Below are 13742 nucleotides of genomic sequence, written 5' to 3' on the forward strand. Positions count from 1 at the left end.
ACATGTTTTGATTAATGGAGGGAGTATTAAAAAGTAGACAATTTCACCCCTATGCTCCTTAATCATTAGGGTGAAAATCGTACCTTTGTAATGGCATGTGGTTATTAAGCTGTTGTGTAAGACTCTTGTTTTCGCCCTTATGCTTCTTATTTATTAGGGTGAAAATCGTTCCTTTGTAGTAGTAGTAGTAGTTGTAGTAGTTTTAGTGATAGTAGTAGTAGAAGTAGTAGTAGTAGTAGTAGTAATAGTAGTAGTAGTAGTAGTAGTAACCCCAAGCTCATCTGAACATGAACCCAGTGGATTGCAGGCTGAAGTTGCATTTCTCTGGCAGTCCACCATTCTCCTTTTGGCGGATAGGGTGATAACTGAGGGACGCTTGCATAACCAGGCAGTTGAGCCGCATGGTTGTCAGTGCCACCACATAAAGGCGTCCCTATCCTGCACCCGGCCCTTCGTAATGACATAGTGTGATTAATGGATCGAGCTGTGAAGAGATGCCTGTTTCACCCTTAGGCTCCTTATTCATTAGGGTGATATTCCTGCGTTTGTTATGGTGGTGGTGGGGCGAGAGGGGGCGATAATGGAAGCTGTCGACTTGTGCTGGAATCAAAGTTGATAAAGAAGACGAAAATGAAAATAGTTGTCTCGGCAGATTTTACACACCATTCATTTGCTCTCTCTCTCTCTCTCTCTCTCTCTCTCTCTCTCTCTGTGTCTGTCCATCTCTCCGCCCATCAGTACATCAATTCTGTGAGTATTGATCTTGACAACAGAATACCATACTATTTTTTGCTGTGCTTGATAACGACACTCTTTCCCATAACACACACCCTCTCTCATAACCTATCCCACTTTATGTCAACACGAATTTATCAGAATTTATCCAGTCCTAACACTAGATCAACAACTCATCCCAAACCCTCATTTCTGTGTATTTACCATTAACATCTTTATCACGGTCTCTTTCTGACTCCTCCTCTTTTCAGTCCTCTTTGGTTTTTGGTATAATTCTTTTCGTACTCTCTGTCAGCCTCTTCTCCCCTTTTCTCTTTACCTGTTTAGTTATTCCCCTCCGTCTCTCCTCCCGTCAATCTGGTTTCTCGCTACTCCACCCCTTTCTTGTCCTCCACATCTGTTTATTTTTTCCGCTTCCGTCCTTCCTTCCCTGTCAGTTCTTTTCTTCAGATTCTCTTTGTATTTTAACACTCCTCTTTAGATGTTTCCATTTCTCTTGTCTTTCCATCCCTTCCTCTTCTTTTCATCCTCGTGGTGAAAGAGTTAACATTTCTGAGAGCAAATGCTGAACATGATACAAATGGTGACTTGTTCTGTTATTATCCATATAGAAATTTTCGAAATCTGTATATCTGTATCGCTAAACCCGGAAAGAGTGGCCACAAACAAATCTCCTCCATGTCACCCTGCCCTCCGCAGTCAGACTGCCCTCTCTCCAACTCACACTTCCTCTCTCACATATCTCTCCACCCTATCCCTCCATCTCATCTGCGGTCTGCCCTTCCCCTCTGCCTCCATCTCGCTCACATGTACTCCTAGTCAGTTTCTCACTCTCCATTCTCATAATAACTGCCACATTTTCGTTCCTATCAGGCTGTTTATCTTATCTGGTGTTTTCTTTTTGTGCCAGCCTTTTTTTTTATTTTTTTTTTATTTTTTTAATACTGTCTAACTTCTAACAAAAAAACTAATTAAGGGATTATAATAAAGAAATCGAGGGATATTCCTTTTGTCTAGTGGATGAAATGATTATGCTTGGTTGACAGTAATACAATGATGATGATGATGATTGATGATGATGATGATGATGATGGTGATGGTGATGATGATGATGGAGGAGGAGGAGGATTGATTTGATGATGATGATGATGATGATTACTGTTTATTATTATTATTACTGTAATAATAATAGTAATAATAATTTGTCCAATCAGCACATCTCCTTGGAGGTATACGCTCTATTGAGGATTCTTTTTGTTGGTTAGTCATTTCAGTTTACCTTTTGTCTTAGTTATTTTTGGAGAGAGAGAGAGAGAGAGAGAACTAGTCAGTGAGCCAAGAAGACAGAGGTAGAATGGACTTTTTCCTCGAGAGAGAGAGAGAGAGAGAGAGAGAGAGAGAGAGAGAGAGAGAGAGAGAATAAATGAAGATAGGGGGGACTCCATTGTTTTTCCTCGCTCACCCCAAAAGACCGTCTCTCTATTAAGCTGACTTTAAGCTGACAAAAAGATTTCATTAGCTCACATTATTCTCTTTCTCCCTCAGTCATTAGCTTTCTCCCCTTCCCCTCCTTTTTATCAATCAGTTTCTTCATTTGTCTCTCGTTACTTCCTCTCATTTAATTCGTTTTTTCCCTTTGTTCATTCTTTTGATATATCTTTGTTTTGGTGCGCCGTGTTGTGGTGGTGTTTGGTGCCCTGTTTTAAATTCTCTCTCTCTCTCTCTCTCTCTCTCTCTCTCTCTCTCTCTCTCTCTCACACACACACACACACACACACACACACACACACACACACACACACACACACACACACACACACACACACACACACACACACACACACACATGAGCCACAATAACCTATTACGTATTCCTTTCATCTCTCCTGCATGTTTTAGTCTTTTCTCCGTCATGCCGTTCCTCCACACCCTCACTCCACTCGTCTCCACTTCTCCCCACGTCTCCATTTTCCCTCCTCCAATCCACCCCCTCCCAGACCTCATGAGTTAAGGGAAACTAATACATTTTCCCCTCGTCTCTGCTGCCTGGGTAAGTTTTATCTGCTTGTGGCGAGTAATGATGATGGATGGGACTTGGTGGTCGCGTCTGTCTGCCTGGATCTGTCTCTCTGTCCAGCTTTTTCTATCTCTGTGTTTTCTTTCGATCGTTCTGCCTGTCTGGGTATCAGTCTATTTATCTACCTCTGTCTGTCTTGCCAGTCTCTATATGTCTGTGTGTGTTCATTGCGATCTCTGTCTGTCTGTCTGTCGAGGTCTGTTCCGCTGTTTGTATGTCTGTGTATTTTTTAAAGTCTTTCTCTGTGTAGGTGTATCTTTCTGTCCCAGTTTTTTGCTTCTGTGTGTGTGTGTGTGTGTGTGTGTGTTTTTTCTCTCTCTCTTTGACGATGTTTCTGCCTACCTGATTGTGTCTGTCTGTAGGTATGTATGTTTGGGTTCATTTATCTCCTTTTTTATTCCATTTTTAGGACTGACTGACTCTGCATACGTGTCTGTCTGCTTGCCAGTTTGTTTTCTGTCTATATGTTTTTTTCTGTATGGTTACCTTTCTGCCAGCTTATCTGTCTGTCTGTCTGTCAGTCTGTCTATCCGTCTGTTTGTGTTACTGTATTTTTATACGTTTATCGTTTTCTGTCTGTTTGTCATTTTTTATAATATTTTCTGTCTGCCAGTCTGTGTGTCTTGCTGTCTGTGTTTATGTGCGTGTGTCATAGTGTCTGTCTGTCTTGCAATTTGTCGTTCATTCTACAGTGTCTCTCTGCCGTGATCAGTCTTCTTATCTGTTGTTCTGTCTGTTTGTCTATCTTTCTGTGCACCTGTCTGTCTCTTACCTGTCTATCTGTCGTTATTGGTCTCCTTCCTTCCACTTCTGTCCCCCTTCCTCCCACTTCTGTCTCCAAGTTCTCTCCCCACTTTTCACTTCTCTCTTCTTCCTTCCACTTCTCTCTTCTCTCTCCTTCCTAGTACTTTTCTCTCCTTCCTTCTAATTCCTTCTTCTCTCTTCCACATCTCCCCTTTCGTCCACTTCTTATTTCTTCCACGTATCCCTTTCTTCCACTTGTTTCCTCTCTTCCACTTTATGTCTGTCTGCCTGCCTGTCTATTCTCACCTTTCTCACCTTGACTGTGAGGTGAGACATTTTTCTTTTTTTCTTTTCCGAAACTCTTGCTTGGTGCGTCCTAAGAAGCTGCTAAGTTTTATCTGCCTCGGAAATGAGTGGAAGAAGTGTCTGAGAGAGAGAGAGAGAGAGAGAGAGTATACCCTTTAGTACCAGAATATATTAATCTTTTTTTCTTGCTAACGGGCGGTCTTTATTTATTTATTTTTTTTTAATGTTAGGAGAGGACTCTGGTAGTGAAAGACCTCTTGACCTTATCATTTGCACTTCAGCCCCTAAACTGAAAAGTATTATCTAGTTCACAATAAAACAATAACGAACACTTTGGGTGGAATGATATAAAGAGATGTATGTGTTGCGTTGTGTGTGTGTGTGTGTGTGTGTGTGTGTGTGTGTGTGTGTGTGTGTGTGTGTGTGTGTGTAAATATATAAAATTTAGTACATATTTCTTTATAATTCTCATTTCATCAGTCACCTGTCACACTCTCAGATTTCTTTACAGATTGTGACGTTATCCTTTACCATGAGATGCAAAGGTAAGAAACACTATTGTCTCTTTTTAAATTTTATAACTATACCCTTTTTACTCTAACTTGGCCTAAAATTGATATCTATCCATCTTGAATGAGTGGTAATAATAGATAAACACTAAAAATAATCCTAGTCACAAAGAGGAGCTGTGGAAAGAATGTAGAGCTGTAACTCCGTCCTGTTCTGCCACTGAGCTACATGAAAACCACAAAAGGACGAAAATCTGGGCCAGGTTAAGGTGAAAGGAGTATAGGCGTCTTTATCATTTCCATTTCGTGATACCAAGTTTTCCTGCTGATTTTATTTTATTTTTTTTTTTTTATTTTTATTTTTTTTTTTTTTTTGTCTGTCGTGATTAGCAACGTTCTTGTGTCGCCTTTTGATATTATGGTACGTTTCGCGAATTTGTGGCTATGCTTTGACGCTTGACAGCTATGGTAAGGAAGTTTCAGTATCATAGTATCATTAGTTAGATAGATAGATAAAGAGATAGATAGTTATATAAACATGAAATTACGTAAACCTTACAAAGACACAGTACATCACGCTCCGAGTTAGTTTTTAAATTAACGTTATGTTTGGAAATACTGTTAAATATATATGGACGTTGGACGAGAGAAGCATCCGTATAAATGCAGTGTAACGTTGTTTTTTATATATTATTCTGAGGGTATATGGCGAGTTTGAGTTGATGTGACTAAATAATTCTGAACAGAGATATTCCTGTGACAAAATTACCCACTCGGTCCGTCTTTATGTATCACCTCACTGTTAGCTTATCCATCTGTACCTGAATCTGTCTGTTTACCTGTGTACGTGTATTTTTATTTCTAGCTTTCTGTCTGTCTGTAACGTGTATATATAATCCTTTATAGTTTCTCTTGCTTTACCCATTTTCATTCACCTACCTACCTGCTTGTCAACCTACCAACCTGTCTACCTCCCAATCTACCTACTACCTACCCATCTACCTACCTACCTTCTGGTCATGTATCTCATTTATCTCTTTATCTTTATTTGTTTTCATGTTTAGCTGTCCGTCTTGTTTATCAGTATTAAGCGTTATAGCCATGAAAAATAAAGCATTGAGAAATAATAATCACAGAAAAGTAGAGCTTTTATAATAGTAGAGCAGCCAAATGGAGCTTTTAATAAAGATCAAAGGGTATAGGAGCTCTAGAAATAAGATGAGAGTAGAGCAGAGTGTAGAGCCATGATGAAGTTTCGAGAGTAATTCACAGTGTAGTAGACCTCAGGAAGTACGATGAGTATAGGGCACAGTGTCAGAGCTTTAACAGTAGATGGCAGTATAGTGAAGCTTGAACTGGTAGAAAAACTGTGAGCGTAGAGCCTGGTAATACAGATCTTGGATATAGAATTTCAGGAAAAACGATGAGAATGGTAAGCGTAGAGCCTGGTTGTGGAGCTCTGGGGAAAACGAAAGTAGTAACTGTAAATCTGGGTTATAAAGCACTAGGAATATCTAAGAGAACAATGAGCGTAGAGCCTGTTTGTGGAGCGCTAGAAATACGATGAGCGTAGAGCAGCGTGTCGGTAGGTGAGCGGGCAGTGAGCTGTGGCCGCCAAGTCATAAATGCTTCTACTCCCAGCCTTAAAAGCGTGATCCCGGCTGAAGCGATTCCAGGTGTGTAGCGCGAACGTCTCCCGGAATTGCTGTAAGAGAGAATGATAGTCTTGAGGTCGTGGAAGGAGGAAAGGTGGATGGAGAAGAGATAGATGGAGAGGGGAGGACTGAGAGTTGATGGAGATGGAAAGACAAATTGGCAGGACTGTAATGAGAATGGTTGATTGATTGGTTGATTGATTGATTGATTGATTGGTTGATTTTAGAGTTCTTAAAGCAGTAGGGTATCTAGACAAAATTGCCGCAAGAGAGATTATTGGTTTCGGGGGCCTTTGATGCAAGAGGAGAGGCGATAGATCGAGATGGAAGGACGAAGTGGTGGAATACGAGTATATGAGAGATTATACTTATTCTGTCTTGGATGGATCTCTTGCTGTGATGGGATCTCTTAAGGTAAAAAAAAAAAATTGTCTGAGATAGCAAGAATAAAATATACATCATCGTAGTGAGATGCTTAAGGAGTTACTTTGACCCATTCGTCGCAAATGGTGGGAGGAATAATGTAGTCAAAAGAAGAAGGAGAAGAAAAAGAAGAAAAAGAAAAAATAAGTTGTAAGAAGAAGAAAGGGGAAAAAAATAAGTGTCATTGTACTGTGATGCCGTGAACTATCGTCGGAAATTTACGGGTATTGACCTTATCGAAGTAGTTGCCACTGTCAGCGTCGGAGTAGCGGTGGTGTGCCTCAACTCGCAGCGGGTAGAAGTAGTGTCTCGGGTATACGGTCACGTTGCCACAAGATAAATGTTTGTATCCATCCTGAGCAGCTAAAGTAGAGGCCCCACACCAGTCCTGCAGCACCCTGGTCACGGCAGCTGGTCCTATTAAGCCCCACTGACCAGGCTGTGGGAGTTACAGTATTAATCCTCCTCCTCCTGTGACAGTTTTAACACTCGGCTCGTATGACTCTCTTTCTTCTGAATAAAATCGTCTAGCTGGAATAAAATGCTAGAGCTATCTTTTGACCATAGTGAAAAAATCGTCTGTCGTTAATCGAAATAAAATGCAAGGCAGGTAATTCACACCCCTAGGATTAAAGAAGGGGGCAGTTGGTGCAAATATTACCCTCAGTGTCTTACCTTATAGTGCTTCACCATATCCTCCATAAGGTCCATAAGGAAAGCGTGTCCTCTGGTGAAACCCATGATGGCGTTGTTGGCAGCCCCGGGGTCGGAGAAGCCCACGGCGTTGAGGGGCAGCGTGAAGGGCCTGAGACACACCACGTCCGTATCCGAGTACACGCCGCCCCAACGCCACAGGTACACCACGCGTAACATGTTGCTGAGTTGGTTCACAGGCCACGCTACGGCAAAACGGTACACCATCATTTCTCAACGTGTGTTACCTGTGAGCATTAGTTGTAAATAGATGGTCATACTTGCAGTGCAAATTTCGGACATTAGGCCTGTTTAGGTCACTGTAAATAATATCTTAAGATCATGCCCAAAAAAGCATCTGTATATTTTGTTAATGCAAGGAAGAAGGGAGCAAAGAGTAGAAGCTCACAAGAATGTTCCTTTCAAGAGAAAAAATAGAGAACCAAATGCAAGATCCGTTCATTTCGAGGTGCCTGGACACAGTGCTTTTAAAAGACCGGAGGTTATAGGCAGTTCATTTCAAGATGTGCTTTCAAGTCTGGTTGGGGTTGGCGAATGGGGGTCCAATATATTTGACTAGAGATAAAAAGGCACCCTAAGCGGTCACTCACCACTCTCAGCCTTCCAAGCATACGAATTGTACAGGTTGAGCAGCGGCGTCCCCCTGAAAAGCCTGAATGGTGCTCTGGCCACCCTCAGGTTGGGGTAGCGGTGGAGGAGGTGGCTGGCCAGGAGGTCGGTGTTGTCTAGGGCGTGCGAGGTCAGCAGGAACCACACGTCCAGGTGGGGGTTCCTCAGGGCCCAGCTGACCAAAATCACAGGACTAGGTCACGGCTCTGGTAAAGGTCACGGTGTAGAGTAGTACGGATAGTGGTCAGATTTAGTCGTTTGAATTACTTTAATCCCTGAGGTGTTTATACTCTCTTTACTCTAACAGGGCCTAAAATTGCTGTCTGTCCATTTTGAGCGATGAGTTGTAACAACAGAATAACATTAGAGTAAGGTGCTAGTCATCTCTGAGTTTGATAGCAGTATGGTTGGAGTATGGTATAAATCTCACCTCTCCACAGCACACCACGCCCTGAAGGTGGGGTGGGACGTGTTGGAGGAGTCTATAAGGAACACATTGGCGTCCACTTTGTCAGGGGATCCAACACTGTAAGGGAAAAACACAAAATGAGAGAAGGAAGGAGGGGAGGGGCTATTCTTTGACCTCTTTGAGTCCGGTGGTTAATTTTCTTTTTTCCTTGCTACTTCCAGAGTCTTTTATTTAGGAGATATTTTTCACGCTGGAAATTTTACATATGAAATTCACTAATCCTGTCACTATGAGAGCACTTTCCCTCGGCTGAACAAGATATCGTATATTAAGAATTATAAACCGCTGACTCCGCCTGTGTGAAGGGGTTAGTCCAATCAGCCCGAGGACGTCTGTTATTCTCTTTAGCATCAGACATTTTTTATTCTTTTTAGGAGAGACTTTCGTTGATCGAAATCTTAAATATAGCTATTACTAACCCCTTCCGCACGACACCTGAAGACAACAAGAACTTAATAATAATAATAATAATAATAACCTCATCGGATTCGTGATGATACTGTCTATATAATTTTAGCTTAACTGAGGTCAGACTGTTTTTTTCATCTTGGTACACCCTCTCCTAGTGAAGGAATTAATGAAGAATATTACCGTAGCTAAGAATTATCCAAAGCTGTGTAAAAGACTTAATTTTTATCATTACGAAACTTGTTACTCCCACACACCCTCCCTTCTGATGGTACTTCACCTGAGAATGAGTCATACTGTAGGAGCCTGAGTGTTACCTCAAATTGTCTTTTTTTTTTTTTTTTTTTTTCCTTCGTGCTACATTATAGGAGGTCGGGAATTCTTAATATTTCAAATCCGATCGCGTATTTTGCGATTTATTCTTGCGTCCTGATAAGAGCCTGAGAGTGTTAATTGTTATAAAAAAAAATTCGAGATAATTTTGCAACGGACCTGAGTGGTAGGTGTGTGGAGTCTGTTTTCATCCAGGAGGTCCAGGGCCACCATTTTCTCCCACTAGTCTTTACTGCAATAAATAAATAAAAATATAAATAAATAAATGGTAACTGAAAAGGTTAAGTTTATGAAAAATGGGGAAAATAAGTTAGACAATTAGTAAAAATAAATAAAAGTGAAAATAAAGACGGATAGGTGCCGGTACAAATAATATAATAATCCATTACCTTTTCAATAAAGATGTGGCAAACAGTAAACAAGAAAATTAAAGCAGAAATATATGTAATGAATTTTTATTGGCTGTGTCTGCGTGCTTGATTCCGTCTCTTATCATGTTCGTATAGCCTAATTCTTTTACATGACTGGCTCAGATATTCGTCCGTTTTACAGCTTTTACGTAGCCTAGTGGCAGAAGAGACAACATTGCAGCTGTGTTTTCTCCATAGCACTTCTTCGTGACAAGTAACTGTATCCGAGTGCAAGTCATCTGTTATAACTCAGAATTCAAAGTGGAAAGAGGGCAGTTTTAGGCCAAGTTTGAGTAAAATGATTACAGTATATGAGAGGATATTCTACCAGTTTTCAGCTTAAATGTCCGCCGCAAATGGATTCGAACCCAACCTGAGAGCACCGGGATTGGAAAACGAACACGATTATCACTGAGCCATATTTGTTCAGTGTTGATGATGATGATGATGATGATGGATGACTTTCGTGAATGTGGGTGTAGGTGACGGATGGTGGTGGTGGCAAATGATGATGATGATGATGATTTTTATTATTATTATTATTATTATTATTATTATTATTATTACTATTATTATTTTTAATGTTTTATCTTCCGACAGGGTATAGTCGGTGGGGGGAAGAGGAGAATGAAAAATGTGATGATAATGGTGGTAGGGAGATGATACAGAGTGAATAATATTTTTCCTTACGTGTTGGGAATAGCTCTAGACTGAAGGGTGATGATTGATGATGATGATGATGATGATGATGATTGATATTTTTCTCACCTTCTGCGAGTGGGTTTAAACGGTGGATGGTGACGAAAGAGAGGGTGAGGAGAACAGACACAAGCAGAGCAGCGGTGAGACGTCCCTTATTCTGCCTTGCCATCGCTCTTCTTCGGAAAAAACACAGACCTGAGGAAACAAAGAAAAATGATGATAGAAGAAAAAATTGCATTAGAGTTATTAGTTATTTGTACACACACACACACACACACACACACACACACACACACACACACACACACACACACACACACACACACACACACGCGCGCTAAATATGCAAAGCTCTGAAATAAAGGGGGTTAATGAGGGCATCCCCCCCCCCCGTTTCGAAAATTCGCATCTTAAACAAAATCGTCTGAAGGTAGCAAGATAAAAACACAAAAGACGTCACCGAACTGAAAGGGTTAATGCTGAAGAAATATGTGACGTCGAAATCTTTTAACATGCTTGAGGGGATTAAGCGATATCCCTTTTAGCAATTTTTTCTTTTATTTGTTAGGATTTCTCGGCTGAATAAAATCGTCTGGCGGTAACTTAGACACATTCTTAGCTGCCCCCCGTCCCCACCCCCGAAAAAAAGCTGTACTTGGTTTGTTTTAGAGCCACACAATTGGTGCTTCTTCTGTTGAGTCACCCTGTAGTTACTGAAGCCTCCTGAATGCTCGGCTTTCTTTCAGTTGAAGAAAATCGTCTGGTGTTAGTTTCAAAGGATTGTTAGGTGTACCAGTTGCTGAGAAGAGGTGACTCAGTGTTATTTTTGCTTGGATTTTCTCAGTTGAACCGGATAGGTTTTGAAGCCTCTGCATGCCAAGAATAATTCTCAGTAAGGAAAAAAAATCGTTTGGTGTTACCCTGAAGAAAAGAGCCAAGTGAACCAATCACAGGAAAGCTTATAAACCCATGAGTCCTGTGTGTGTGTGTGTGTGTGTGTGTGTGGGTGTGTGTGTGTGTGTGTGTGTGTGGGTGGGTGTATTATTTTAGTCATGCAGTCTTCGGACAATTTTATTCAGTTATGGAAGACATTTTGAACGGGAGATTTTTTTTTTTTTTTTTTTTTTTTTTTTTTTTTGTCCGACTCTGGGCATAGGCTTCACAGCCTGCTCCCAAGGCCCAGTAGTCCTTCTACGTACCACACACCTCTGCATGATAGAGCCCTAATAAATCCTGTCACTATTACAAATCGTTTCCCAGTTGAGTGAAATCGTCTGAGTGCAGCATGATTAAAAAAAAAAAAAAAAAAGTGAGCCACCTGGATCCAAGGAGGTATAACGGAGCTACTCACTTTACCTGCATCATTCGAACGCGTGAGTGAGCAGTGAAAACAGTTACAGTACGAATAATCCCCCCTCTCACAACACCTGGGGTAGTTACGGTTAATTATTTGTTTATACCTGCTTAATGCCGTCTAGATTTTGACAAGGGTCATTATTTATGTAGCGTAATCATTTTTACCGTACTCTGTTCACTTTATACCCGTTTTGCTCTAACGTAGCCAAAAATTACCGTCTCTTTATGCTGTATCCTGAGCTGCAGCAAGGTATTAGCATTAGAATATAATGCTAGTCACAAAAAAGTGCAATGACAGCGATGTAAAGTCATAGTGCTGTTTTGTTTTACCACTGAGCTACGTGAAATAAGCTGCAGATGGACAAAAATCTGAGCCAAGTTCAGAAAAAAGAACTCTAGGTGTAATTTTGCCCCCCATCTTTAATGTTGGGCTATAACGAAATCAACACGAATATGGTGCTAGTCACCATAATAACTTTGGCAAACTTACTATCAGAGACACAAGTACCTTTCCAGAGTTTTGCGAATACATAACAAAAAAATCGGAACTATTCGAAACACACACTAGCAGAGATATGGTTTTCATTGTATTTCGCCAGTTGTAAATTTTCTTCAGACTGAACTGGGAAGATAGGCGATTCTCTGATTGCTGTGGGTCTCTTGTTAACCCACCTCACCTCCACGTACTGCCTGTGGTCTTACCTGTGTGGATGACGGAGCAGGTGTGCGCGCTTGTGTAATTAGGGAGCTACTTGAGGTGGTTTATGAGAGAGAGAGAGAGGGGGGGGGAGGTAATTGTGAGGGATGGAGAGTAAGGTAACTGTGTGTGTGTGAGAGAGAGAGAGAGAGAGAGAGAGAGAGAGAGAGAGATTAAGGTGATGCAGTGTAGACGGTTCATATAGACAGGTGATGCAGTGCAGACAGGTAATAGACAGGTGATGTAGTGTAGACAGGTAATAGACAGATTGTTCTGGTGTCAACATCTTTTTCCATATGAAGTTGTAGTATCACACATTTTACATAATAATTTTTAAAGCTGTTTAGTCATAATTAACAGTGTGTAATGAAGTGTGAATGATGAACAACCAAATATCATTTCGCTGTTAGCTGTGGTATAGAGAAGAAGGTGGATGGCAGACCATAAGTGCCACCCTGTTTCAATTATAAAATGAAGGTTAGGAGAAGTGAAAAGATATCTGAATAGTGCGTAAGTGTAAAGTCCTGGGGAACCATTTATTATGTTGGTATATGTGAATGTACTTAATACCATTTTATAGAGGTGTATAATGTGCTAGTAGAGCTGTCATTTATCTCTACTTTTTGCATAAGCCCAGAGTATATGTAATGCTCGGCACCTCACTTTTTAGCTGACCTCAGCACCGCGCCCTAGTCGGCTCGGTGAGTGTACAGCGTCAGAGGCCGTTTTACAGTTTTAAAGGGAGGTTGTGTCGCTCTACATATCTCTCGGGTCGCAGTTATATTATTCTGTGCCCAATAAAGAGAGCTTTAATCTGCTCATTTCTGTCACCTTACGCTACCACTTAATAACAGACCAGCTTCCACCTTCTCGTGGCAGAGGACCTTTGGTGGGAAGTGTCGGGCAGTGACGGCGAGTAGCTGACGTGTACTACAGACAGTGTCGTCGATCCAACACGGTGGTCTAGTTATACTATACAGCAGAACACTTAATATGTAGTCAACTGCTACTCCATAACGGCTACATTATTTTATTGGTGCTAGCGGTGGCACGATGTTTAGTGCTAGCCGTGTACCGATACATTAAATTGGTGGCCAGCAGTGCGACGATACATTTTATTGGTGCTAGCGGTGGCACGATATTTAGTGCTAGCCGTGTACCGATACATTAAATTGGTGCCCAGTGCTGGGATACGATACGTGCTAAAGGGATTTATGCTGTGAACCAGTAACCCTTGCAATCGCTCGTTCCTGAAGGTGAAACAGAAAATCTTACTCTACTGTTGTAAGGGGACTAATTACCAGTGAGTTAAGTGGAGCAGATAAACTGGAGTGGTAAATATTAATTCCTCCCATTATTCTGCCAGTGCGAGATTCCTATCTTAAGCACAAACTGGCAGTTATCTCGCCCTGTGGTGTGCGAGATATCTCCATCTTCAAACGCAAACTGGCAAGAATCTCGCTCGTGTGCGAGAGGCGAGATAAGGGGAGTTCAAGCCAGTGCGGTGAGGAGTGGGTCAGCTAGCGACTTCTAGCAACTCCAGAGACGGGCACGGCCGAGGCGAGCCGAGTGAGACCAAAAGCGGCGGGCCTGGC

General features: G+C 41.4%; 1 protein-coding gene across 1 annotated transcript; it reads right to left on the bottom strand.

Moving 5' to 3' along the window:
- Window positions 1-5693: 5693 nt before the first annotated feature.
- Window positions 5694-11459, bottom strand: LOC145413273 (lactosylceramide 4-alpha-galactosyltransferase-like). Its single transcript, XM_080283001.1, has 6 exons — window positions 11446-11459; window positions 8203-8298; window positions 7754-7947; window positions 7125-7348; window positions 6672-6888; window positions 5694-5830 (listed from the first exon to the last, which is right to left on the bottom strand). The coding sequence occupies exons 1-6, from the start codon at window positions 11457-11459 to the stop codon at window positions 5694-5696; spliced, it is 882 nt and encodes a 293-aa protein (XP_080139127.1).
- Between the last annotated feature and the right edge of the window lie 2283 nt (window positions 11460-13742).

The sequence above is a fragment of the Coenobita brevimanus genome, chromosome 95 (genome assembly GCF_032717465.1).
Source record: "Coenobita brevimanus isolate Jiangsu-jjx chromosome 95, ASM3271746v2, whole genome shotgun sequence".
NCBI classification, from domain to species: Eukaryota; Metazoa; Arthropoda; class Malacostraca; order Decapoda; family Coenobitidae; genus Coenobita; species Coenobita brevimanus.